This window comes from Egretta garzetta, unplaced genomic scaffold, assembly GCF_000687185.1.
Source record: "Egretta garzetta isolate BGI_Z169 unplaced genomic scaffold, ASM68718v1 scaffold56, whole genome shotgun sequence".
NCBI classification, from domain to species: Eukaryota; Metazoa; Chordata; class Aves; order Pelecaniformes; family Ardeidae; genus Egretta; species Egretta garzetta.
The window spans coordinates 11,471,302-11,496,436 of NW_009260182.1; the positions used below are offsets into that span (position 1 = coordinate 11,471,302).

Consider the following 25,135-nt stretch of genomic DNA (forward strand, 5'->3'; position numbering starts at 1 on the left):
TAAAATGCCTTAGAGTGTAGATCCCACTGTAGAAATACTGGTATAGGCATCTTAGTAAACTCTTACTTGTATGCAAAGTATGATGTTTATGGTCTGCCTTTTTAGATTTTTACAATAAAAAGTGGCCAGTTTAGGAACTGTGGGCAGAACCATTTGCACGTGGGCAAAAGAGTGCTTTCTTGGAGCTACAGCTACAATTTACAGAATTTTCCTTGGTAGTCTTGAAAAAAACCTGTGTACCATGGACCTGCTTTTAACGGATATGATCCTGGGAATTGTGTCGAGTGTTCCTGAAGTGAAGGAGCTGTTTACTCTAGAACTTTATAAAATATTGAGAATGAGGGAAAAGGACAATTCCAGATTAAGGAAATACACATAATATAAAAATCTAAATATACAAATTATGAAAATTGCAATTTTTTGTTTGAATTGTTCATGTTAGATTTCATTCAGTCAAAGATCTGTCAAAATTATTTATATTTTTTCTGGACATTGTGCAGAAGTTAGGTATTTTAATAAAAATACTGTATGTAAGTTGAATGACATGAAAAAACATCTAGAGCGCACAGTTAACTCATTTTGCACCATTATTTTTTCTTTTAATTTTCCTGTTTTTAACTGTAACTGTTTGTTTACTCCATTTAAATAATTTCCAACAAATGGTAAGTGTTTAGGACGATTGTTAAGAGATTGATCTATACTATTCTATGCGAAGCAGAAATCCACTGAGGCTCATTGAAGTTCTTTCTAGATGCCTTTTCTGTAGCAGAAACAGTGTCTGAGACAAAGAACTACAAAATTATACATGTTTTGGATTTTCCATCCTCTCCACTTCCACCACCACCTCCAGCTGCATTTTCAGCTAAAAAAAGAGAAGGAAAGGGAAGTGAGTATTTTCTGTTAATTTTAGCTGCTCTAATTTCTTCTTAAAAAGATGTTGCTTTTGTGATATGCATATTATGTGTGTTTGACCTTCTGAAAATTGAATGTGCTTTCGCTTCTTGTCTGGGAAAATGGATTAAGAACCAGTAACACATGCTGTATTTCTATATATACGTATGTGTATATAGTGTAGCAGTTGATACCAACATTTTTCAAAGGACCAAACACACACTGAACCACTCTTACTGGAAAGTTTCAGTAGTTAATATATATAACTGTCCCACACATACAAAACGAGGTATGCAAGCTATGCAAAAGAAATAAACTCTTGGATCAATATAATCTGTGAATCTATTTTTGAAGCAGATGATACAAAAAACTTTAATTTGACCTAGCTGTATAAGCCTTTATCCAACCCTGCATGAATCCCTTTGTAATTACCAAACGAGAGAGAGACACTTTTTGTGTTTGTTATCTATAGCTACTGATTCTGTTACTGTCTCTCTCAAATGATTCCACAGATGTTCATTGGTCATAGTTAAGATTCTTTCAATGTAATAAATTGCGTTTCCAGGTTCATTTAAGGTAAGATACCAATATTAGAATTAAAACTTACATGTGAAAGCTGTGGATCACCATGTTACTAGGTCATTTTCGACCCTTTCCACCTGCATTGAAACATGTCACATAATCAGTGTCCTACCCTCTGTAATTTGTGGATATAATCAATACTATGTTACTAACTATGCATTTTATTCTCTTAGTTTAATACTGTATTATGTTTTAGTTTCTGTTCTGAACTTTCCACTGTAGTGGTTCAGCAAATATGTTTATTTTGTTTTCTATCTACTGAATGGCTAAGAATAGCCAGGTCAGTGTGATCTAGAGAAACCACCATGGTTCAGCACGTATCAAATTATTGTTTGCATGAACTGACTTGACAAACCCATATATTTACATGGCCTTGATTTGACAGTGTCAGATCTGTTCTTCACAAACGTGCATGGTTGCATTCCAGTGCACATTCAAAAAGATGCAAAATAATTCACTTACGTTTTGTGATACTAGTTATGATATGCAAAGGTCAGATCCTTATCTCCTGCAAATCAGTCTGTCCATGCTTGCCTGTGTAAGGTTCCTTGTGGGAAAACACTTCTTTCCTTCAGTCAGTGACTAAGTGATTCCAAAATACCAGTGATGTAAGATGGTCCTAACTTCAAGTGGGAGTAGAAATATCTGAGTCTTCCTAACTGTATAATTTAAGTTTTATTTAAGAACCTAATGCTTAAGGGCATAGGATCAGACTTTAGTAACTATACTCTTTGCCAAGAAAGCAAATGTATAGGGAGGTTTGTGTGCAGGTTCCAGGTTGTTTTGTTTCATTTTGCTGGTCTTTTGGTTAAGTTCAGATGCTTACATTCCAGCGTAAGGAAAGAGTACTTTGTTCATACTCACAACCAGCTAGTTCTCAGCAATAAATTAATCTTAAATAAATAAGATGATACAATTAATTGCAAAAAAGTGTCTTTGAAAGTAAATTTGGGAGACAATGGGGTGGGCATGATTTCTGTGAAAGTGTGTGTAAGTGGTATCACAGTATGAGCAGGCCAAAATATTTCTTGTAATTTTACTACAGTCATAATATTTGCCTCATTTTATTAAATTTCTTTCACATCAAATCTGCTTTAATTAAGCCATGTAACTTACAGTACTTCTTAACCACTTTGCCACAATATTTTTTTTTTCATTTTAGCCTAGTATCATCTATTTTAGGAGCCAATAACTCTGGTTCCACTTCACACTCTGACAGTAACTTGATGGGTGGCCTTGAGTAGCCTCTCTTCTATGTGAAATGTGAATACTCACCTGTTCCCCACAGACACTGATTAACACTTAAACTAACTTTTCTTCTTTAAACTAGCTGACAATAAATCGTTCTGTAGTAAACACATGCTTTTTTGTTTTAATCTTTGAACCTTTTCAGTCTTCTCAGCTGATCAGCAAAGCTGTTGACCTGCTGTTCCTCATGCAGTACAGAATAAAAATAACTGACTCATTTCACTCTTACACTTGAGTGATAGGTTCTCAGTTTCTATAAAATCAGATTCTCTCCTAGGTTATCATACACAGAACCATACTTTCAATTTTAGGACTTGGGCTATCTTAGGAAGATTAGTGTTAAATTTGTAGTATGAGAGAGTGTATTTCAACTAAGAAACTGATGGTAGGGAGGTAGAGCCAAAAGTTTTATCTTAAACTTGGAAGAGAAGCAGGGATTTGCACTGGTTTTTTTATGTTCCAAATGCACACTATCCATTCCCATTTCTTTTCCTTATGCTTTTCATTTTCAACTTAAACAAAGAACCTGAATACATTTGGGGCTGATGCTACACAGAATTTTGATACATCTCTAGTATTCCAGGTGACTGCAGCATTCATAGACAAGTAAGTGTTTAATTACACTCAGATTTAAGTCTTAAGACAAATCTTACATTCCCTTCACTTTTGTGATGGTTGTATTTTCTATTATTCTACAGTTTAGGAAATGTGGTCAGTGTACTGGGTTTGTGTAATCTTTAAAGATTACCCCTGTTCCAAGTAAAGATAAAGCTAATTTGCCTAATTCAGAACTCACATACCATTAGTATAAAGCTTACTAGAATATTGCACAGGTGCATGTGTGAATTTGAGAGAGAGAACATATGTTGACTGCCTTAGGAATGCATATAAATGAAAATCTTAGAAGTTACTTAACCTTTTTTGGCAGCTGCTTCTTCTTCCTTTTTCTTTTGTTCCTCAATAACTTTCATCTTCTCTTCATATTCATCGGCTCGTGTTTTCCATTCAACCCGATTATTTTGAAGACCATCAAACATAGGTGTAATTTCCTTGTGAAACCTTGAGAATTCCTATGCAAACAATTTAAATTATTCAATTAGAGATTTTTAAACACTGATGATTTGTAAAGTCTGAATTTGTGGAAATACTGCTGCTTTGAGGAGAAAACATCAGCTTTAATTTTTCCGTTTAATTCAGTATGTATGCTAGATTGATTAATTTTATTTGATTTCACATTTTTTCAGGCACTTGTTCCATCTCTGGTAGTGGGTTTTCTGTAGAAGAGAAAAAAAATTACAAGAAATATCGTGAGTACCCACCTGCTGGTGCACATTTGAAAGCATGTTCTTGGCCATGCAGTGATGGCATATTATTGGAAATACCATGTTGGGATAATAATGACCTATTGTGCACACAGTCAGTTAGAAAAGATCTGAATTATATACTGCACATTATAGTGTCTTCTCTTATCTGACATTTGATAGTCTGATTCATATAATGCTATTATAACTATGATACATGATATTTTATCATATGATTATCAGTATCAGAATATAATAAAAAAGTCTAGTATCCTACAGTATATTCCAAGCAGCTGAGGATGTATCTGAAGATGTTAAAATACTACATGTCACTTTTCTGTGTGACATTTTGGGATAATTATTAAAAGCTAGACAAGAATTAAAAATGTTGGCATTTCAGTGCCTTACAGAAGATACAGAATGTCTGTATTTCCAGAATATTACAAGTTTCCTATTCCCTTTACTCTGCCATTGACAGCTTTCTGTAACCATCCATGTTACATACATACATTAAATGGGACTGTGAAGAATCAGACTGGGCTTTCTAACTCAGACTTTCAAGGTAGTGACAAAACCTCAGTGCCCTCAGGTCTCACTGAGATCTTCACTTTTTATGAATTTGCTTCACATTTCTTGAATTTGCTTTGTGGGAGCACTTCTTCCATCTAACAAAAGATTGAAAAATTGTGGTGGTTGTGATAGTTGTTTACCCTATGACCAAGAGTCCTGATGCTGTAGAATTTTTTAACTGCAAATTTGTCACTAATTGTGCCGTCAGCACTGCTGCAGCAGGAAAAAAAATATTCTTACCTTGTACACAAATGTACACACAAAATCTATGAAACCAACTTGGAGCTTAGGCAGTTCATCTCCTTTGTTTCTGTCCATCATAGGCTAGAACAGAATAGCAGTAATTTAGATTATGTAGATATCATGCTTTTTGGTATAATGATCTAATAAGCATCATGGACCATTATCTATTCCATGTTTTAATAACAGTTAATATTGTTTAACACAGTTAAATTATTTAGTACTTACAATTGGTTGTTGCTGTAGCACAGTTCGTTCCAGGTCACCTTGCTCCCAGAATTCGTTTGCAACCATGAGGGCAACCTGAATAATTACAATTCAGTGGAAGTGTTAGCAGAAAGCAGTAAATTTAAATAAATAAATAAGGAACAAGGCTTTCCAGAAAACGTGAAAATGTTCATTAACTGAGAACTGGTATATTGCTGCTTAAATCAATGTATTCTCAATTTAATACTTTATTATTACTAACTTCCCTTCCATAAAGAGAGGACTTTTTTCTTGCTAGCTGTGTTATCTCTGAGTAGTTTTAAAAGTTCCCCAGAAATAGGGAATTTTGGTCAAACACAGTAGAACTCCACTCTTTAATCCCTGTAGAAGTAATTGAGTGCTTCTTTCAAAAATTACAGACACTCTCTGGTGTACTTAAGGCTTTTTCTAGCAAATTAGCTCTAACAATATTCTGGTGCATGCTGAGTAAATGATAGGTTACTGTCAACAGGAACAAGACAATATTAGCAACATAACAGAATCTTCTAGTACCTGTAATGTGTATTACTTAGAAGGCTCCACAAGTATCTTACAGTTTTATTTTGATTATGCATTGTTAAAACCTATTCCTGTAAGGCTAAGTCATGAACGTCAGCATGATGGTCAATTAAGTACTGAAGTACTTGAAGTACTTATGTACAAAGCAGTGCCACACTGTATTACAGAACTTATTTTTAGTGTGTTTAAGCTACTTTGAAATGGCACCAAGATCTACAGAGCAGACACAATTAATTCAAACAATACTGTTGTTAAATCTGTAAAAATACCTGAAAAACAGCAGAAGTTGGGTAGCACAAAAATAACGGAGTGATATTTAGGAGTAGCTAGAACAAATGACAAAATCAGGGATGCCAGGTTTAGCTAAAGGACAAGTAGAGAAGGGTGGAACAACTGTAGAGTGGCTGGGGAGAGGCATCATGGAGCTCTTACAGTGACAGGAAAATAGAGGTGGTGGTCTGGAAACACAGTTGGGTGCACATACTTAAATATCTAGTAAATGATAACAAGTCTTTTTTTTTTTTTTTTTTAAATGATCATGCACCAAATACGCAGTAAAGCAGGTAGCAAATGCAGTATTGTCTGTTCGAAAAGTACCTACCTTACTTTGCACTTCCCAAGGCTTGGTTATAGCAGACAGGTCACATCCAGTCATCATCATAGCCCTTTGAAAACACAAACCAAAACCGGAGCATAGTTAAGTTAGGATGATGATTAAAAAAATAATAATCTGCAGATGGATGCACATTTTGCACATTTTGAGGAGATTATAGACATCTATTTCTAATTTAAAATCACGGTTAGGCTCCTCATTGGACAATAACACCAAGTTTTAATGTACATGTTTAGGCACCCAAATGCTTTTAAAATCTGGTCCAGATAACTGATTGAAGAGTAAAATATTAGCCACCTACATGATGACTTCTTTTTTGGTTGGGTCAATAGATATATATTTAATTGCCTCCTCTTCTGTTTCCATTTTTTCAATTGCATCCACAATCTTTTGAAACATAGTTCTTTTCCTGTTAAAACATTCCAATAAACCATATATTAGTGAACAAAAGTTCTTGCATTAAAAATGAAATAGAAAAACACATTTCTGATATTTATGCTTTCCAAAGTAGTATCCTAGTCATAGTAGTACCAAAGTGACACCTTCTTCCTGTTGAACTCAGACTTTTCAGGTAACTTTGTACATTTAGATTTGCTATATACTACTGACATGTAAAGCGTTATGTCAGAATTCTCACAGAGAAACAAATAACCCATTTCCTAACTCTTCATATTGAGCTATTTGGGGTGACATTCTTACTTCTTTAGTATTAGATGTTTGTTACTCCATGTAACATAGTGAATTGGGGAAAATGAAGGAAATACTACTAAATGTTCTTCCACTCCTTCCCCTCAAAAATCCAAAGCAGCACTGAGAACTTTGAAAAACATAAATGTCTTGCTATTGCTTAGTAAGTACTTTAATTTGCATTTAGAATGAATGAAATAATGGAATTACCGTTCACTAAAATTTAGTAACTGCTGTTGAACAACTTTACTGAATTGTTTCCTGTCTGCTGGCTTTAAATTGTCTGTCATAAGACATCTGGACCAAAACAAAAGGCTCCATATATATATATACCCATTATAAAAGCACATTAAGTTACTAACTTAGGAGCAGGATGAATGATTTGATATTCAGAGTCTTTGACATTTAGCACTGGGATCTGTTGATGTCTGCAGTTTTGTTTTTAAACCAGCATCTTAATTTCATGTCCTAAGCATACGCCTGTTTAGTATAAGCAACTGTAGTGTGGTACACTAAATATCACACATGCACACAACCTTACAATTAGGCTACAGAATCCATACTCTGAAATACAGTGTTTGCTGTAACTAAAAGCATATTTGAATGACCAACCAAATGTATACCAAGTATTATATACAAGTTTATAATGAATCTAAGATTGTCCCGGGTTTTTACAAGAATTAGACTTAATAACAGTTTTAAATACAGCTCTGTACTCTGCATGTAAACAACTAAAAACTACAGTTATAAATTGTATAGGATTGACATTTTTTTCAGTAGGAAGTTATACAGAATATAGTACTTACTTGAAATACAAAGCCAAGTCAGTTGCTATTATTGCAACTTCAAATAAGTGTAGAACAGTTTCAAACTGGCGCTTATTTAGGTTCTGGAAGATGTTTAAACTCTGCAAGATGGAAAGTTTACAAATTCAGTTCCTTTTATAACACTGTCTTTGATTTGTACTGTATAGGTTTTCTCAGAATAGTATAACAAAATTGGTCAACTACAGTCCCTAAATTAAAACAACGCTACAAATGAAACATTATTCAATTAGTAAAGATGGCCCTTGTTTATGGCTAATAAATGGCTAAATAATTGTGTGAATGGCAGGTGGATCTAAGATGCTGCCCCAGAGGCTGCACAAATAGCAGTGCACACAGTGACTTGGTCAGTCGCAAGTCCTGCTATTGCCACATATAAATTAAAACCAAAGAAAAACCACCTGTATTCCACGTAATTAGTAAAGAAATGACAGTTCCTCGTCATTTCTTTACAGTTCACATTCCATAAAACTAATTGTCCTAGGCTTTTTAAAGCTTCAGAGTAGACACCTTTTCCTCCTGTTACCCTGGGTCAGCACCGTCGCTGGCAGTGCTGTTAGGGACCTGCTATAGTAAGCGCAATGGCCTTTTCCTCAGGCACAGGGAATGAGAGCATCACACTCAGCATTTTTCTAAGGGTCCTGGTTTTCCTTCCTCCTTTAACTGAGGGGACAATACCTGCGAGAGCATGGGGCGCAACGGTGCTGCTCTTGAGAGCCACCAGAGATCCTGATGACTGCTCTGGCAAAAGAGTAGGGGTTAGTCCCCGGCATCTCACACTTGAAATCAAGTGCATCACCATCAATAAAGGTAAAGGTGGTTTCTGGTTTTTTAGTTGGTTTTTTTTAAATCATAAATCTTCTGGGGTTTTTATGATCACTGTGCTCATGGTTAGTATAAGGATTTATTCTGTGGCCTCACGAGGTCAGGAAATGGCACCACCACAGGGATTAGAAAATGAAACATGAGGGTGCCTGCCACACTGGTGCAAACAAGTGGCGTGGAACAGGCACATGTGTTCAAGCCTTGCCTGTCAAAGCTCTTACTTCCCTGCAAAATATGTAGTAAAGAGTTGCAAATAGTCTCTTCCCTTCTAGCCAGGAAGGAGCCAGGCGCTGCTGAAGGAAGGATGGCCGATCCCTGCCACAGCAGCAGGGCTCTGCGGGGCAGAGGGCCCTGGCAGGCTGCACCGCCACCATTTTGTTGCGCCTGAGGAGACTGCGGTGGGGAGTCTCACCTCTGCAGCTGCTGGGGAAGGGCAGCTGAGGGCATCGGCCTAATTTGGGGAAGATAAGTAATGGGAACTGCAGCAGGGCCTCATGATACCGCCTTCGCTGTTTTAGCAAGGTAAGATGTGTGTGAGATCTGGCCTGGGGGTAAGGGGGCCCTCCACGAACAGCTCCATCCCTTTGCGCCTCAGCTGCCAGAGCCAGCAGCTGAACTCAGACTTCCTGAACCAGGGGCAGCAGTTTAATTACAGCATTTTCTACGTAGGTATTGTATTTTCTGCTTTCGTTTCAACATCAGCTGTTTTGTGAAAGTGGAAAAACCCAAGGAGTGTGAGGCCCAGAGAAAAAGCTTTTCCACCTTGAGTGAGTCTGTTTCTGGTGGGATTACTGATGTTTCTCTAAAAGTGGACAATGCGTAAGAATTTTGCTTAAACTCCTGAATTTTAGCATAATTTCTTAATCTGGACTCAGAGGAATGAATGAGACATGGTGAAATTTGGAACCTCATAACTTAATTAGATCTTCTGTGTTGATCAGTGTGAGCAGACGGTTCATGCAGACGTACCTCATCTTGCAGCAGGGTTTTACTGTACTCTAGGTGATGCCTTTCTAAAATGGAAGAGCCATGAAGTTTTGCCAGAGGAGCAGCTGACCTGTTGAAATAGAAGCAATTCTTTGTAATATTTTGGAGGCAATATTTTTGATTCATGATTCAGATTTTTAGGATTAAAATGCTTTTGATTATGCATGCTCAATGGTTTATATATCTTAACCATTGATATGATGCTATGCAAAAAAAATGCTTGCCTTCACTCTTGTGACTGAGTAATGATAGAAATTGGAAAGCACTGGGTGTTCAGTGCCCACTCAAGTCAAAGGCGTGGCTAGATGCCTCTGAAGTCAAAAACTGTGTATTTTAAAACAGGCCTCTATTTTGTCTTGCACAGTCAGTTTTGCTGTTTGTTTAATCTACACACCTTCTGTGTACCTTAAAAATAGCCTTTATGCATCTTTTAGTATTTATTGTATAGCACCGCTTTTGAACTCTTGCCTTTCTGAAATGACTGTGGGCCATGTCCCCTATGATTCTAACTTACTGTAGCTAAGTTAAATCTACAGTAAAAGTATAATGGAATTTAATTCCTCTAATGCCCTTGGGCTCCTCCCCTCCCCCAAAATCACTGTTTTATGGACTGCACTAGTCCTGACAGCTCAGATGTATCCGGTCTTACCACAGAGCTCAAAGCATTCCTCTGATGTTGGGCTAAGCTTCAAGCAGAGGAAAATTCTGTGTCAGACTATGTTAATGGGAGGAAGGGAGAAGTGTCCTATCTATGTAGGCTCCAGATGGTTCTGCATGTTTGGTGGAAGTGTATTTTCCTCCTTTCTTCCCTTGGCTGATAACTCCGTTCCTCAGATAACCCAAGGCGGATTGCTACATGCTACCTGTATTTTCTGGCTTGTGATTAGGACTGTCATCGTAAAGCCTGATAACTTTTATAAATAGCTTTACTGCGTATGACCCCACGTAGAGGGCTTTCAGCTAGGGAAGACCACAGTAGGAAGATTTAAAACCTCCCTTAAACTTATTTGGATGAGAGGCAATCTGCTGAACAAGAATCAGCGTCTGTCATTCTCTCCTACGTCACTTGGAGAATCCCTGAGAATAATTAGAAAACCCCCTTGCGTCACTGGTCCAGCATGCAGGCTGAAATGCCTCTCCTGGGAGGAGTGTATCCAGGGTCAGAGGAGGAAGGTGAATCGTTCTGGAGATACAGCTGGTGGGAAACTACTCAGAAAATTATGGTTATAATCTTCTGGTACATGTGACATTCTGCGAAACCTGTGTTCTCTGGCTAGCACATAGAAACAAGCCCTAACAGATCACGTAAAAGACTAAATGGTAGACTGTTCACTCTTGAGGAGAAGAGTGGGTCTCATCGTGATATGTAATGTTGTAATAAAAAGGTAAGTTTAAAACAAAATGAATTAATGTTGTTTTAAAACAAGCATCTACTAATTAATATTGTTTCATAACAAACAAGGGAAAAATCACAAAGAAGTCCTTTAGAATATTTTCTCATGAATTGCAAGGCTTAACCTCATGATGTGTAACTTACTGGCATGTGGACCCAGTAGCAGAACACAAGCTCTTTAGCTCAGAATCCTGTATCACATGAGGAGATTACACCTAAAGAAATGACCTACATCAATCAGTAAACTGAGGGGGGGGGGAGGGAGAGACAATGACTGAGCTATAGTCAAATCAAGATAGTAGAAAACAGAAAAAAAGAATGCATCTTAAATCCTGTCTCCCTCTAAACTGGCCCTTGTCTGTGCCACATTCTGAATCCCTCTCCAGAAAAGTGCTTACTCCCTGTCTTGAAAAAAAGTAATCCAGTTAGGGATTTTAATTTACTTTTCTCATTTCTTTGTGGCATTATGTGTGTGAGGCTCTGCTACAATCCCAGCATTGTAAAGCATCTTAAAAATCAATTGCAGCTCCAGGGGATCCTTCTAAGATTCTGCTTTTGTGTTTTGTCTTTGTGTTTCAGCTGTCATGACAAATGCTCTGAGGTGGAAATCTTCTGTAGGATAAATGTTCTTTCATGCCAGATGAATACAGAATATATACCTTATATTTTTGCAAATTTTGACATGTTTTTTTCATTTGCCACTAAAAATACTACATGTCCATAGATTTGAGCATTTATACTTACTTCATCTGATACAAGTTATTGGTCCCTCTGTGATCAATGTCATGGCAGAAAGCAGCAGCAACCATAGCAAAGGCTTCTAGATCAGTATAGTATTTCTTTATTTTGCCTGTCTGTAAAAGAAAACAGACAATTCTGAGTGTGTACCTTCCTCAGTTTTCCAGCTGGAATTGAAAGGAAAACTAAGTAATGAATATAAAGTTAATATTAGTAACATTACCATCAGCAGAGTAAACATTGTTTGTCCCACATTGAAACCATGTCGCCAGTTGTGGTAAGTGATATCTCGATAACCTTTCCTGACTGTGTACATCCATCTTGTCAGGACCTATTACGAACAAAAGTGATTAAGACTGTGCTGTTAATTGAAACAATATGATGGAATTCCTATAAAATTATTGGAATATACTATGAAATTATTGTAATAATATGCAAGTTCTGTAAAAATAATTGTTTTTAACAGCAAATTGCTTTTGTGTAAATGCATGTTGATTTAATTCCTTCCATAGCTCACACAATTTCAGGATTAGTTTTAAGTCTTTGTGACAAATATGCAAATGTTTGATTAAGAATGGAAGATTCTTATCCATTCCAGTAATATTTTAGTATTGCCTACTTCTATATTAAAGTACCCACAGGCAGCTATTTTTATTCTACCTTAAATATAAACAAGACAAAATAAATCAGACCTCAGCTGGGACTTTGAACTTTTCAACAACATTTATCTCAAAGAACAGTCGTATTCCACAAGTTATCAGGCCATGCTCTGTAACGGGAAAGTCACTGAAGCGGAATTCATACAGTTCTAAATCTTTCGGATCAGGTAATTCTTCTTTCTGTTAGGAAAAGTCAAAACCAATTTTTTTTCTGACAAGAATGAAGTTGGAAAAAATTTTATTTTCTTTTCTGACTTCAGTACAAACTTTGCCTAAGGATAGTATGCTTACTGTATCTTCAAAGGCCTCAGGTCTGTCTACAAATTAATGTATATTAAGTTATGAAACACAACTGTGGTACTGCTGGCTTTCTTCTCAAAGAGGATAGGTAAAAGTCTTGGCCAGACGGTGTTTCTTCCTACTCTGAATTCCAACAAAATCTGTTATGACCATCTCAACATTTTCTTAGTTCAGAAGTCTCAGGCCTTGGAATTTCTCCCTCCTGGTATAAAATCCTATGATTCTCCCACTTATATCCTAGTCTCAAGTCTGCAATTCATCTTTTTCACAACCACAATTATTCTTGTTAAGTGTTGTTCTTCCCTATTGGATGTTATGAATAGTGAAGAATATAGTGACCAAAAAACCCTTTCTAGAACAAAACATTTGTTACTTTCACGGTAGAATAAAGTATAACAACATTTTTTCTTTTAATAGCAGAAGGCTTGCTTGCATGCCTACCTACCCATAGCCTTGTCTTCTCTTGGAGAGACTATAGGCAAGCAAAGATTCCTGTGTGTTTTTTAACCTCTGTAGTGCTGGTGGTTTGTTCTTGCTCCACAACCAACTTTCAAAATTAGTCTGCCTTACCCTGTCTCCTGTGACAGTCTATCTTTGTGGTAGCCTATATACACTTAATAGACCGACCTGAAAGGTTGATTTGGCACAGGGAAAGTAGACTGGAAAATCCTACAAGATCAGATGTAAAAAATCACAAATCTTATTTGTGTTCTCATTGGTCTGCTTGCAGTAGATTCTTGACTGCTTGGCTCTTGAATGATCTTAGTATATGTGTAAAGTAAAAATTGTTACAATTCTTAAATGTACCAAGCATATAGTATTCATGGTTATTATGATTTACTTCAAATCCCTTAGAGTAATTTACTTTCTAGTGCTGTAGTTGGTGGTGATTCTGTCCTAGTCTTTGCCTTTCTGTAGTTTACAACAGTGTATTCTGAACAATCCTGACCACTGATGAAAATGAGGGATCATTCCAGAAGCAGTGGACTGTATAGGTGCATAATACTTCCCTGTGTACTAAATTTTATTAGAAGCTGTCTGGATGTCATTCAGGGATTTTTCTCTCTCTGAAGGGCAGATACAGAGCTTAGGCCAGCTCTCCCTTGTACCAAAGAACCTCCATAAAACATATACTGAATTCTAAAACACAGAGGATATGACAGTTAAGAAGCCTGTATTAAATTTAAATTGCCTATTTTGTGTACATTATATAGATTCACATTGAATAGCATAACTGGTAATAGCAATATTAGTGAACTGTTCTATAACACTTTTCATCTGTATATCCCAAAGCCTAGGGAGAGCAGTATTATATTTTAAAGGATGCACCCCAGTCCAAACAAGAATTAATACAGGAAAGTCTGATGCAACACAAAAAATAGATTATATGATCACAATTACTCCCTTCTTCCATAGTAGTCTATAAATGATCTCCATTTGATGGATAAGGAAAAAAGATTACTTGAATGTATGCATATATTTCAACAAATAAGGCTGAACATCCATGCAAAGGTATTGCCTTCTCCCTGAGATTTTCCTTTATATCTACTCTGATCTGAGGTCAAGGACAAGGAAACCTAGAACAGTGGTGTTTTAAGACCCATTACTTTGTGAATCATCAGATCTAGAAACACCTGCTTTATCCCATTAGCTATCAGGGATTCCAGGTCTTATAATAGGATAAAGCATTTGCATGTAGCCTTGGCAGTGCAAAAGATATTAGACCTTTGAATTTGTGACTCCACAATGTTGAGAGAACTCATTTTAATTGCTTTTTGAAGATTTAAAAATTCATACCAGTATTATGTTTTTACATTTGGAGCCTGTACAATAATAATGACTTGCTGACAGTGGAGAGATTTTATAATGTTTATCTATTAATTTTTGCAATTCTTCATGCAGCTGGACATGAGCCGGCAATGTGCACTGACAGCCCAGAAGGCCAACCGTACTCTGGGCTGCATCAGGAGAAGCGTGGCCAGCAGGGTGAGGGAGGTGATTCTGCCCCTCTACTATGCTCTGGTGAGACCTCACCTAGAGTACTGCGTCCAGCTCTGGAGCCCTCAGCACAAGAAGGACATGGAAGTGTTGGAGCGGTTCCAGAGGAGGGCCACAAAAATGATCTGAGGGCTGGAGCACCTCTCTTATGAGGACAGGCTGAGAGAGTTGGGCTTGTTCAGCCTGGAGAAGAGAAGGCTGCGGGGAGACCTGATTACGGCCTTTCAATACCTAAAGGGGGCCTATAGGAAAGATGGGGAAAATCTTTTTAGCAGGGCCAGCAGTGACAGGACAAGGGGTAATGGTTTTAAACTAAACCAGGGTAGGTTTAGACTGGATATAAGGAAGAAATTCTTTACACTGAGGGTGGTGAAACACTGGAACAGGTTGCCCAGAGAGGTTGTGGAGGCCCCATCCCTGGAAGCATTCAAGGCCAGGTTGGACGGGGCTCTGAGCAACCTGATCTAGTTAGCGGTGTCCCTGCTCCTGCAGGGGGGTTGGACTAGATGACCTCTAGGGGTGCCTTCCAACCCAAAACATTCTATGATTCTATGAAATTAAATTTACTTTAGAAGGTATGTGAAGCTACACACAATCTGTTGATGTTTTTTGTTTCACCACTTCTAAGTTGTGTGAGCACCTTAACACTGTTGCATTTTAGCATGCACATGGACATAACTAAAAATAGTTTAATGAGATCTTTTCCCTATGGCTATGTCTACATTAGCAAATGTGGTGTAATAGGAGGAAATATGTGAAGTGGTTGGTACTGGAAGTTGACAGATTTGCATGTATTTGACCATTTTTCTTCACCCTAGCTCTGTTTTGATCCATTAATAGTGAGCGTTCATTCAGTGATTTCCTGCAGCACATCTTTGAGTTTTGTTTCAGATAAGGTAGGACAGTGCATGTGCTTCAGGAGCACTCCACAAGAAAAAATGAAGTGCACTAAGTGAGCACAAACAGGAGTTTTCCTCCAAAAAGGCACTCCCTTTCTAGATTGAAATACTAAGGCAGCCAGATGACTGCACAGGCTGGAAAAGAAAGCGACTCATTTTTGGTTTAGTAGTAGCAGAGTTTTAACTGATTAGGTCAAATCTGTTTCATCACTGTGAAGTCACTGATCACGGTCTTTGGACTTCTCTGCCTAAGGAAATGCAGGAAAATTAATCTGAAAGCAGTTTAGTTCCACTGGACATGCCTACATGTGTTCTCGTACTCAGAATGAAAGGTACCTTATAGTGATGTCCCTTCTTTTATTTTCAAAATTAAATAAATTAAATTATGGGTATAGCATTGTCCCCATGGATATTTAAAGAAGTTAAACACTTTAAATGTTAATTCATATAAATGTTTCTATATAACTCTTGACTATCCAAGTCTGTTCACATAAATTTGGGACAGAATGTTTCCCTGCAGGTAACAGTGGGGCCTGCACATAGAAGAACCGAAGAGGTTGAAGATGTATTATTTAATCAACTCCACCTAGCTTGTAGAACTGATAGCTAAAATCAATTTTATTAATCAGGATTTGTCTACACACAACTTCTGTAATGAGGACATATTACTATCTGATATAAACATGCTACCAGAATTTTCAGTTAAATGACTTACCAAAATCCTGATAAGATCCTTTTGATCACATTCTTCTATACTATTTACATTTAATTTCTCCTTGTATTTCTAAAAATGAAAATTAGTAAGAAATTTAGGTTTTGTGTAGCAAATTTCCTACTTTAATTTTGTGACTGTGGACAGAAACTTACCAGTATAGATTCAACTTCAGAAGGGGTGGCCTTTGTCTGGTACATAAGCATTTCCTGAGCAATGTCTTTCCTGTTTTCAAGCTTGTTCATTTTATCGTAAGTGTCAGTATTTAAAACGGACCACCCCAGGAACTGTGTGAGAGTCTGGAACAAAGCCAAGCAAAGTGGAGATGACACCATGACAATAAAATTAAACTGACAATTTGAACTTATTTTTCTTAAACTCCAGTTTCTGGTAGCGTCCTTTGAAAAGCAATGTGTAACTCTACCTGATAGAGGTCTTTACATTCCACAGGTTCTGTTAGCACCTCACAGCTCTTAATTATGTTGTTTGTCTCAGCCTAGTAATTAAGGGCCCATATTCCCATTTTGTATACATGACTTTGAGGCTTCTGAAGCTTAAGTTAGATGAGGGCACTTGGATATGCTGTGTAGCGTCTCATCTTGCCCAAGTGCATGTGATCATGAATGCTCTGGGAACTCCCATGATCAGAGGCATGATATCTATTGGCAAGCACTATGCCATACCTGCTTACCCACTGTTAATTAGGAGATGCTGATCATCACTAAAAAGTCAAATTGAAAATAAAATTATATCTGACCTTTTCTCATTATTGGAATGTAATGATCTCATAAATTTTCAGGTTTATAAAGAGAAATAAAATTTCTGATTCTTAAGAAACTGTATAGTGAAGAAGATAAACATTTGGTTAGATGTTAATGTAGCCTATTTGAAAATTTTTAGACATTTAAAAATTACTTTTTACAGTAATATTTTTGTTTATGGCTTAGGAGCCATAAATCCTATTAAGCTTACTTCAATGATCTGTTCATCATACTCATCAAAAGGTTTTCCATCTTTCCTATTGTAAAATGTTGCAACTCCCACAATTTCTTCTTTTTTATTGACAATAGGCAAGGACAGGACATTTTTGATAACCCATCCAGTCTCATCCACTGGTCCTTTCTGTCAGAAAGCCAAAGAACAGGAAATGTTGTAAATTTCTTTGAAAGTAGTAGTACAGCTATTGATATAGGCTATGTAACACTAACACCCATGCATCACAAACAAAGGAGAAATTATTTATGTAGTCAACCGTATAACTTATTTTTCTACAATATCTGTAGTTATTGACATTGATGGAATTACCTGAAATTTGAAATAGTCATCTGCAGGGGCATTCATCATGTTACAAATCTGCAGCATAATGAAAAGGAGACATTGTTTAAATGGAATATAATGTGCACTGAGACTTGGCCTGATATTTTAAAAAGGCATATTTACATTCTCAGCTAACAACTGTGAGCACCCTAGGCTAACTACAGAAATTAAAACCATTCCTATTAAATTAGATGTGGTTATTCTAACAGACGTCATCCTGGAGCTCTTGTAGCAAAGTCCCTCATGTATGATGTCTCACAGTGCATGAGCATAATGGTTAAAAAAATCACTTCCAGTTTAAAATGGCATGGGGGTTTATAGAAAGAAATCAGTACTAAGGGCTCTGTCCTTACTGCTATTAAAAATGCCATGGAATTACTAATAACTGTCATACATCACAACTTTGAATTATGTATATTGTGTACGCAATAAGAGATAAGAAAAAAAGAAAATTTTAAAACTGTGTATACGATGATTTTCTTATTTTGACATTTTGTTGTGAGACTTAGCACACCTGGCAAGTGACATCAGATGCACACACTATTCCTCTGATGTCACCACAATCAGAGGGAAATTTTCTTGATGTTTTGGCCGTTTGTGCTGAGGGCTTGTCTCCATCCAGACTACTGATTCACATGATTTCACTGGGAACCAATGACACTGGAAGCAGCATGGTATTTCTGTAGAGGTTTTTGGTCATGGGGAGGTTTGGGTTTGGTTTTTTTTTTGTTCAATCAATCAGAAGTGCTGTATGAACTAAAACTTTTAGGTTGTACTTTTGCTATGAACTTACAAATCCATTTTCAGCAACATATGTTGGCAATCCGCTGGCAAGACACCAGTGATCTGCTGGAGGTGACCTTTAGAGAGAGAATGAAATTAAATGATTTCTACAATACAGTCATGTTATTGTTCTACCCCAGCAATAAATCTGATTATCGCACAGTTGCAGGCTGCCAATGATTACTCACGGAATGACTTTGATTTCTTCTTTTCCATGTAAAATATAGTCAATAATCTTGTAAAAGTTGACTTCCTAAATAAAAAGAGAAAAAAATGTTGGTGACCTGTACAACCTCAATGTCAAAGTTAAGATAGATAAAACCAAAAATTAATATCCTCACTCGTCCATCAGGTGTCTTGGGGCCTTTGTAAGGCTCTGCCTCCCCAAGCCGGATTGGCCACTCATCGTAGAACTCCTGACAAAATGATACACAGGGTTTAGTAAAAGGAAAAATCAAAAAAACCCCCAACAGTTCTGTGTTCATAGATAACATGACATCTGTGGATAGCAATCTTATTTTTCTGTCTCCATAGCTGTACTATGGTCACATTTCAGACAATATTAAGAAAACATTGTTAAATATATTCCAGGCAAGAAATGTTTACCAGGAAGTTGCACGCTAATCTGAAGCTTATCTCTGGATGGTTGTACAGTTTAACTGTTGTTTTAGAAGGCAGGTGTTTATAAAGCAACAATCAGACTTGCACTTTCCTACCTTTTCTCACATGGAAATATTAATATGAAAAATTATTTCAGAATTAGCCTTTATATTTATTGTGGTTATGTCCTTTGCCATGCTTATATTTTGCATGTAATTTTTGTAATGTGGTTAGATTTTATATGTATTATGCCAAAGAGATCGAGAGCATGGTCGCTTTGTGTCTTGGAGAGACATGCACTAGAAATATACAGAACAAATTAATTAGAAGGATGGATTTTATAACTTAAAGTTAGGAGGAGCACGTTTCTAGCAAGTAGGCAAAATGATTGTTACCTTCTCTTTAGTCATGTCCAGCAGACCGACAGAGTATCTTTCACAATTCAAATATATTCGAATAGTATACAGTGCTTTGTGAAACTGCCGTTCTATATCTGTTAGCTCTTCAAATATTTTGTTGGCAGACCACAAAAGCATCTATTTACAACAAAAGAGAAAGAGGGTAAATGATCACAACAGTAAGAAAACATAAACATATGAATCCTAGGCATTCCAGAATAAAATGATAAGCTGCATTACTATTATCAAATAAAAATATGAAATAGATGCTATCCTTACTTCAGTAGCTTGCAATAATATAAAATAGTGGAAATAATAATTGTTTCACACAAAACTGAAGCATTATCATTAACAAATTCTTTTATACCTGACTTCTTCGGGATTCAATATTGTAGAGATATGTTGTATGATGATTTCTTAGGACCAAAGATATAAAATTGAGGTATTTTTTAAAGACCTAAAAATGACAAAGAGCACAAATAAGACAAAAGTATCAAATCAAGAGGTAGATTCATTCAAACTACTTGTTGAACTAACAACTGTACAGCTGTGTGACATTTGAGGTTATTACCTCTTCATCCTCTTTTGAGAACTCAGTGGCGTTTAATTTGTTGAGTGCCATCACAACAGCAAGCACCTCTTTACCCTGCATAATTGGGCTTGCCAACATATTGATTGTTGTATAACCAGTTTTTTTGTCCAGAAAGTCAGAAAAATGGTTGTTCTGAAAGAAAAGAAAAAAAAAAAAAACCACAAATGAAATGCATAAAATTAGTTACCACACCAAGAGCAAATGATCATTTCATTTACAATTTATGTTTGCAATGCTGTGAGCAGTTTCACCATGCAGAAGGTTTATACTCACAATAAACCATTATCGTTATTTAACCCAATCTTGCAGAGTTATATGTGCAAGCTTAACTTAGGCATTTGTTATGAATATAGCTTCTGAAACCAAGTCCTGTGCAGGTTTTTATTAGAATGATGAGGAATTTGAGGAATTAAAAATATGGAAAAATTGAGAATAAAGGAGAGAGTAATATGACTTTGTGGCTACGTGAGAGTCTAATACATATGGCTTGCATTTAAGATCATTACTTTTTACAATGAGGGTGGTAAAACACTGGAACAGGTTGCCCAGAGAGGTAGTGGAGGCCCCATCCCTGGAAACATTCAAGGCCAGGTTGGATGGGGCTCTGAGCAATCTGATCTAGTCAGCAGTGTCCCTGCTCACTGCAGGGGGGTTGGACTAGATGACCACTAGTGGTCCCTTCCAACCCTAAACATTCTATGATTCTATGATTCATAGCTATGTTAATATTTATCATTATTTAATTATTTCTGTAGATAAAATTCATTATACTGTCCCACTACACAATGTTTGTGTCTCTCCCAAATGTATATGGCTAAAAATGCTTCTGGCAGAGAAGCATCCCCAGCAGGTGTGCATCTGGCTGAGCCGTTTCTTGTGCCCTCCTGCCTGACAGATTCTTGTCCTGCTGCTCCCAGCCCAACATGCTCCTCTGGTGAATGGGAGGGTGTAGGACGAGGGGGATCAGGACACAGAGCTACTTTTATCTGGTGTGTGATCCTGTGGGAATGAGACCACGTGACTAATGAGTGAGCCACAACTAACTACCCCACCAAGTTCACCCTTGAAATTGAGTGCTGAGGAGGGTTTAATAAAAGCTATCCTGTTCATTATTTTATGTAAAACACACTGGGAAGCTAGTTTGTTTCATGGAAAACTATTTCCTCACGTCAAAGAAATTCTTGGTGTTCTTTTTGAAATGCTTTAGTGTTCTCTTTAATTTAAAAATGGGATTTGAAATTTGTCACAGAAATCTGTTTGTCAAGGGTTGTTGTGTTTTGTGATGTTCTTACAATAATACATCTAAATGAGCTGAGCTACGAGTTGGGGGATTGAAATCTGTCAATATGTGCATAGAGGTGTGACATGGTTCTACTAAGCAGCTAAAATAGCCAGACTGTCTCCACTAAGCCTTTTCCACCCCCTTGCATCTGCCACTTCTAACAAGTCAGCGCTCGATCTTCTTCTTCAGAGAGATGAGCACTGAAGTCCTGGTCTACAGTCAATGGCAGATTCTCCCTGGATTTCCGCTAACAGGTCTGCTTCTGATTTCTCAAGGTGATGAACGGTTAGTGCTAAATGAGAATGTCAAGAGGTGGTGAGCAGCCTGGTAACCAGGGAAGGTCAGACTACGTTATAGCACCATGGATAGGAATGGCATCCAGCCAGAGGCCAAAGGAGTCCTGTTTTAAGGACAGCAACCTGGAACCAAGATTCCCAAACCTCACCAATGCTCTGCTGTTAGCAAGTATTTGTGAACCCACTTACAAAGTGATTGACTTGTTAGTACATGCCTACCCCCAGGGCTGATACATATTACTGCTATTAATTACTGCATTAGCTCAGGCAGCCAAGATCTATGAGGTGGATCTCAAGGTCTCTTCCTTGCTGATGGACTGGAGAATGTTGCAGGATGCTGCATAATGGAATTTCTGCATTCATAAATCGTACACAAAGCTACTAAAACAAACAAACATTTTCTACATTTTAAAATCAAGCATGAAAAGGCTAAGAAATGCTAGAATTAAAATTTTCTACTATTTGTATCTTTCCTCCCAATTTCTTTTTTCCCCTCTTCGTTCTTTAGCAATTGTTTCTGGTATATGTTGAATTTATAGCACATACAACGCTGAGAAGATAGGCTGGATTGTATTATGTGGTCAAAATGTTAGGGTGAGTGTTTTTCTTCAGTTCTTCATAGTCTTTAGACAGACCATCTTTTAAATTTACGTTTTAGATTTCCTTCTGGGACTGCATTTCTGTGAAAGGAATTAAATAAGTGGAAGTAACTCTGAAATGTCTTTTCTATATTTACTGACTGGGCTCTCTTACAGACAATTGATTCTTTTAAGGACAGCCTGTGCCATCCCCATAAATCCCATTGAGAAGAATAAAAGAAACCAATATGTTTTCTCTGTAATTCAATGCATCAGACTGTATTTAGGTCCCTGGAAAGCATAGCCAGTTCCAAATATATCCTCCAGGTGAAGAGGGGATGTTTTCTCCATTTCTGTCAAACTTTCTCTGAGTTGTTATTTTCTGTTTTTCTCAGAGAAAGGTATAGGCGTATCTCACTTATCTGACATCCAGGGAAAATACCACTCAATCTGTCTCTTCTATATAAGAATCAAATACTGTCCTGCAGTCCACTAAACAAGTATGTTATTGCATGGAAATACTTGATTTTCTTTGAGATGCATTACCTCTTGGCACAACCATTCTGGTTTTGGGTGTGTTCTTGGGCTTCAGTAATAACTTCTGAATCTCTGACTGTTTTAGCCATTCAAAATAAAGTCAATTAGATGATAAGAGAAATTCACCCCATTTTGTAGTCCCTTCGCCTCACCAAGAGCATCTAGCATAATGGCAAGGCCCAAGTTCCTGGTTTCAGAGTGCTGTATGCTGCTGTGAGGGAATAAATAAAAATTTCAGACACTTCTGGATTTCTGAATACTTAAAAAGGACCTGTCCATATACACCAAGTGAGCTGAATCAGCAGGACACAGCTGCTGAGTCTTAATTTGTTTAATAACTCCAGACTGAAGGCACAAGTAGTGGTGTTCAGAAGTGTTCAGAAGAAGCACTTTGGTCATACAATTTTTGCAGAGGATAGGAAAATTTTAAAGAACACAAGTTTGTGTTAATAAACAAAAAATTCAGTAACCAAAAGCCATCCTGAGTTGTGCCTAGATAGTGCAATGCAGAAAGATATAAATACCTCGTAACACATTGGCAGCATTCCCACAGCATATGCAAAGACTCCTATCTCACATGATTTGCATATACTAGCAAAAATTTGTGCTTAGATTTAAGCTTTTCATTATTGACTATTTCACACATAATTGCTAGGCATTTTGAAGCCTTTATTTTCAATCAAGGTTTTAAAATATTTTCTCATGAGAACATAAGTTCTTTTTGTTTTCAAAGAAAATCACTTTTCACAATGTCTGCAAAATCATGTTCATAGACAAATAAGCCAGAAATGTACTCTGCAGTACCAGAACCAGAAGACCGTCTTCTGTGGACACTTAGTCTATTTGAGCCTGTTCTTATGAATCAAACCATCTTTTAGAGCAATGTTGTGAACTTTCAGCTCTCCTAAAATAGGCTTTTTCAAAAGATGAGGGAAAGGCAATCTGTTGATAACTCCCTAACTGTAGTACATTTGCAAGCATTTTCTACTAGCTCCATTTAAAGCTAAGATACCTAGCCATTTACTGTACAATGATCAGTTCTGTAAATATATCCTAAGATGTGCAACATGTCCTGGATTTGCACTAAGCTAGCACCAGCATACAGGAGTGGAAAATCAGGACGCCTCTTTGTGTTCATCTTTCTGTTATAGATGGTAGAAGGTAACTGGAGAGGGGTTTTGCAAGCTACTATGGATCTAGCCTATACACTTGAAGTTAGTAGCTAATTAATTTCTAAAAATATTTTTTATTTTCTTCGTATAGCAGTTACAAATATACTTCCTTACTGAGACTATACCACATCTGATTCTGAATTTTAGCTACACAACTGTAAATTCATATCTGTAATAAGGTAAAATAGACATAAATGAGAAAAACTCACTCTCTTGGGAACCACAGGCATTTTGAGAAGAAAGTTAATTTTAAAAAATTATATGAGCAGATGATACTTTATGATTATATACTTTGGTGGTGTTTTTTTTTTTTTAAATCAGTGTTACTTTATTGTTTCTGTAAAGTTGTTATTGATGGACTGCCAAGAAGGAACCATCACGTGTCTCTCATTTCATGGCTCTCCCTGCAGATCTCATTTCCTTTCTTGGGAGTGATATGTTCTTCTATGTTACCTTTTACCAGTTTTTAAATAACTTATTTCTTTCATGATGAGTTCTCCTTCATTGGCTGGTTTTAGATATCCTACAATTCTTGAAGCAAGCTATGAAAAAGAGCTCTGCAAAAATTTCTAACCTTTCACAGGCTTTATTCTATTTATTCTCTTTCTTCTTAAAAGTTGATGAAGACCATCATTCTAATGTTCATTGAAGCACCCTACAGTATTTAATAAAGGAATTACATCTCCCAGTTCATAATATTATCTTAGGATTTGCTACACTGTGCTCCAGAACACCGAGCTAAGCCTTGAGCATTTCTAATTGGATTAACGACAAAATGCAGCCTGAGGCAAGTGAGTTTGACACTATTGGAAACTCCAGGTCAAAGTCTGCAGTGTAAATTATTTGTTGAATGTAAATTTGATCAGAAAATGAAAGAAACTATTGTAAGTAATGAGGCAGTGTTAATTTGGTTTCCATTGCCCATGGGAAAATATGTAATTTATACAAATGCAGGAAGGACAGAGAAATGGAGAAGTGTGAAAAGCAACTCAAATCGAAAGTGTAAGGGAACAAGGATCCCTCTTCCCTGTTCAGCTAGTCAGGGTGAAGATTCACTGGTCTGGTTGATTTGAGGTAATAGGAACAGCAGCTCAAAGTTGTTAGTATCGAGGCTTCTCGCATCTCCAGTATACTTACTTATTCCCAATTGCTTTTAATTTGGCATACCATCAGAATATTCATTACACTTGTGGATTGAAATGTTAGGAAATGAGACTTTCCCATAAACCTTTGCTTCCTTGACTGGTAGTCTTGTGAGAAAGCAGCATGGTGTCGTTTTGTTCATGTCCCACAGATGACACTGACACCTTGGTTTTCATATCACCATCACTGTTACTCCCATTCAAAA

The 25,135-nt window shown here is 36.9% G+C and overlaps 1 protein-coding gene across 1 annotated transcript in view; it reads right to left on the reverse strand.

Annotated features, from left to right (window-relative positions):
• Window positions 1–360: 360 nt before the first annotated feature.
• The window catches only part of PDE6C (phosphodiesterase 6C), a 30,908-nt gene continuing 6,133 nt past the window's right edge, over window positions 361–25,135 (reverse strand). Inside the window, exons 2-22 of the mRNA XM_009642078.2 lie at window positions 19,902–20,054; window positions 19,698–19,787; window positions 19,328–19,468; window positions 18,674–18,748; window positions 18,521–18,585; window positions 18,343–18,409; window positions 17,538–17,585; window positions 17,205–17,354; window positions 16,388–16,531; window positions 16,236–16,304; window positions 12,357–12,503; window positions 11,888–11,995; window positions 11,671–11,780; window positions 9,516–9,603; window positions 7,704–7,804; window positions 6,512–6,619; window positions 6,199–6,262; window positions 5,061–5,135; window positions 4,833–4,916; window positions 3,638–3,791; window positions 361–862 (exon numbers count right to left, since the gene is read on the reverse strand). Of these exons, the coding sequence (XP_009640373.1) occupies window positions 792–862; window positions 3,638–3,791; window positions 4,833–4,916; window positions 5,061–5,135; window positions 6,199–6,262; window positions 6,512–6,619; window positions 7,704–7,804; window positions 9,516–9,603; window positions 11,671–11,780; window positions 11,888–11,995; window positions 12,357–12,503; window positions 16,236–16,304; window positions 16,388–16,531; window positions 17,205–17,354; window positions 17,538–17,585; window positions 18,343–18,409; window positions 18,521–18,585; window positions 18,674–18,748; window positions 19,328–19,468; window positions 19,698–19,787; window positions 19,902–20,054 (2,112 nt within the window). The 3' untranslated portion in view covers window positions 361–791. The remainder of the gene's footprint in view (window positions 863–3,637; window positions 3,792–4,832; window positions 4,917–5,060; window positions 5,136–6,198; window positions 6,263–6,511; window positions 6,620–7,703; window positions 7,805–9,515; window positions 9,604–11,670; window positions 11,781–11,887; window positions 11,996–12,356; window positions 12,504–16,235; window positions 16,305–16,387; window positions 16,532–17,204; window positions 17,355–17,537; window positions 17,586–18,342; window positions 18,410–18,520; window positions 18,586–18,673; window positions 18,749–19,327; window positions 19,469–19,697; window positions 19,788–19,901; window positions 20,055–25,135) is intronic.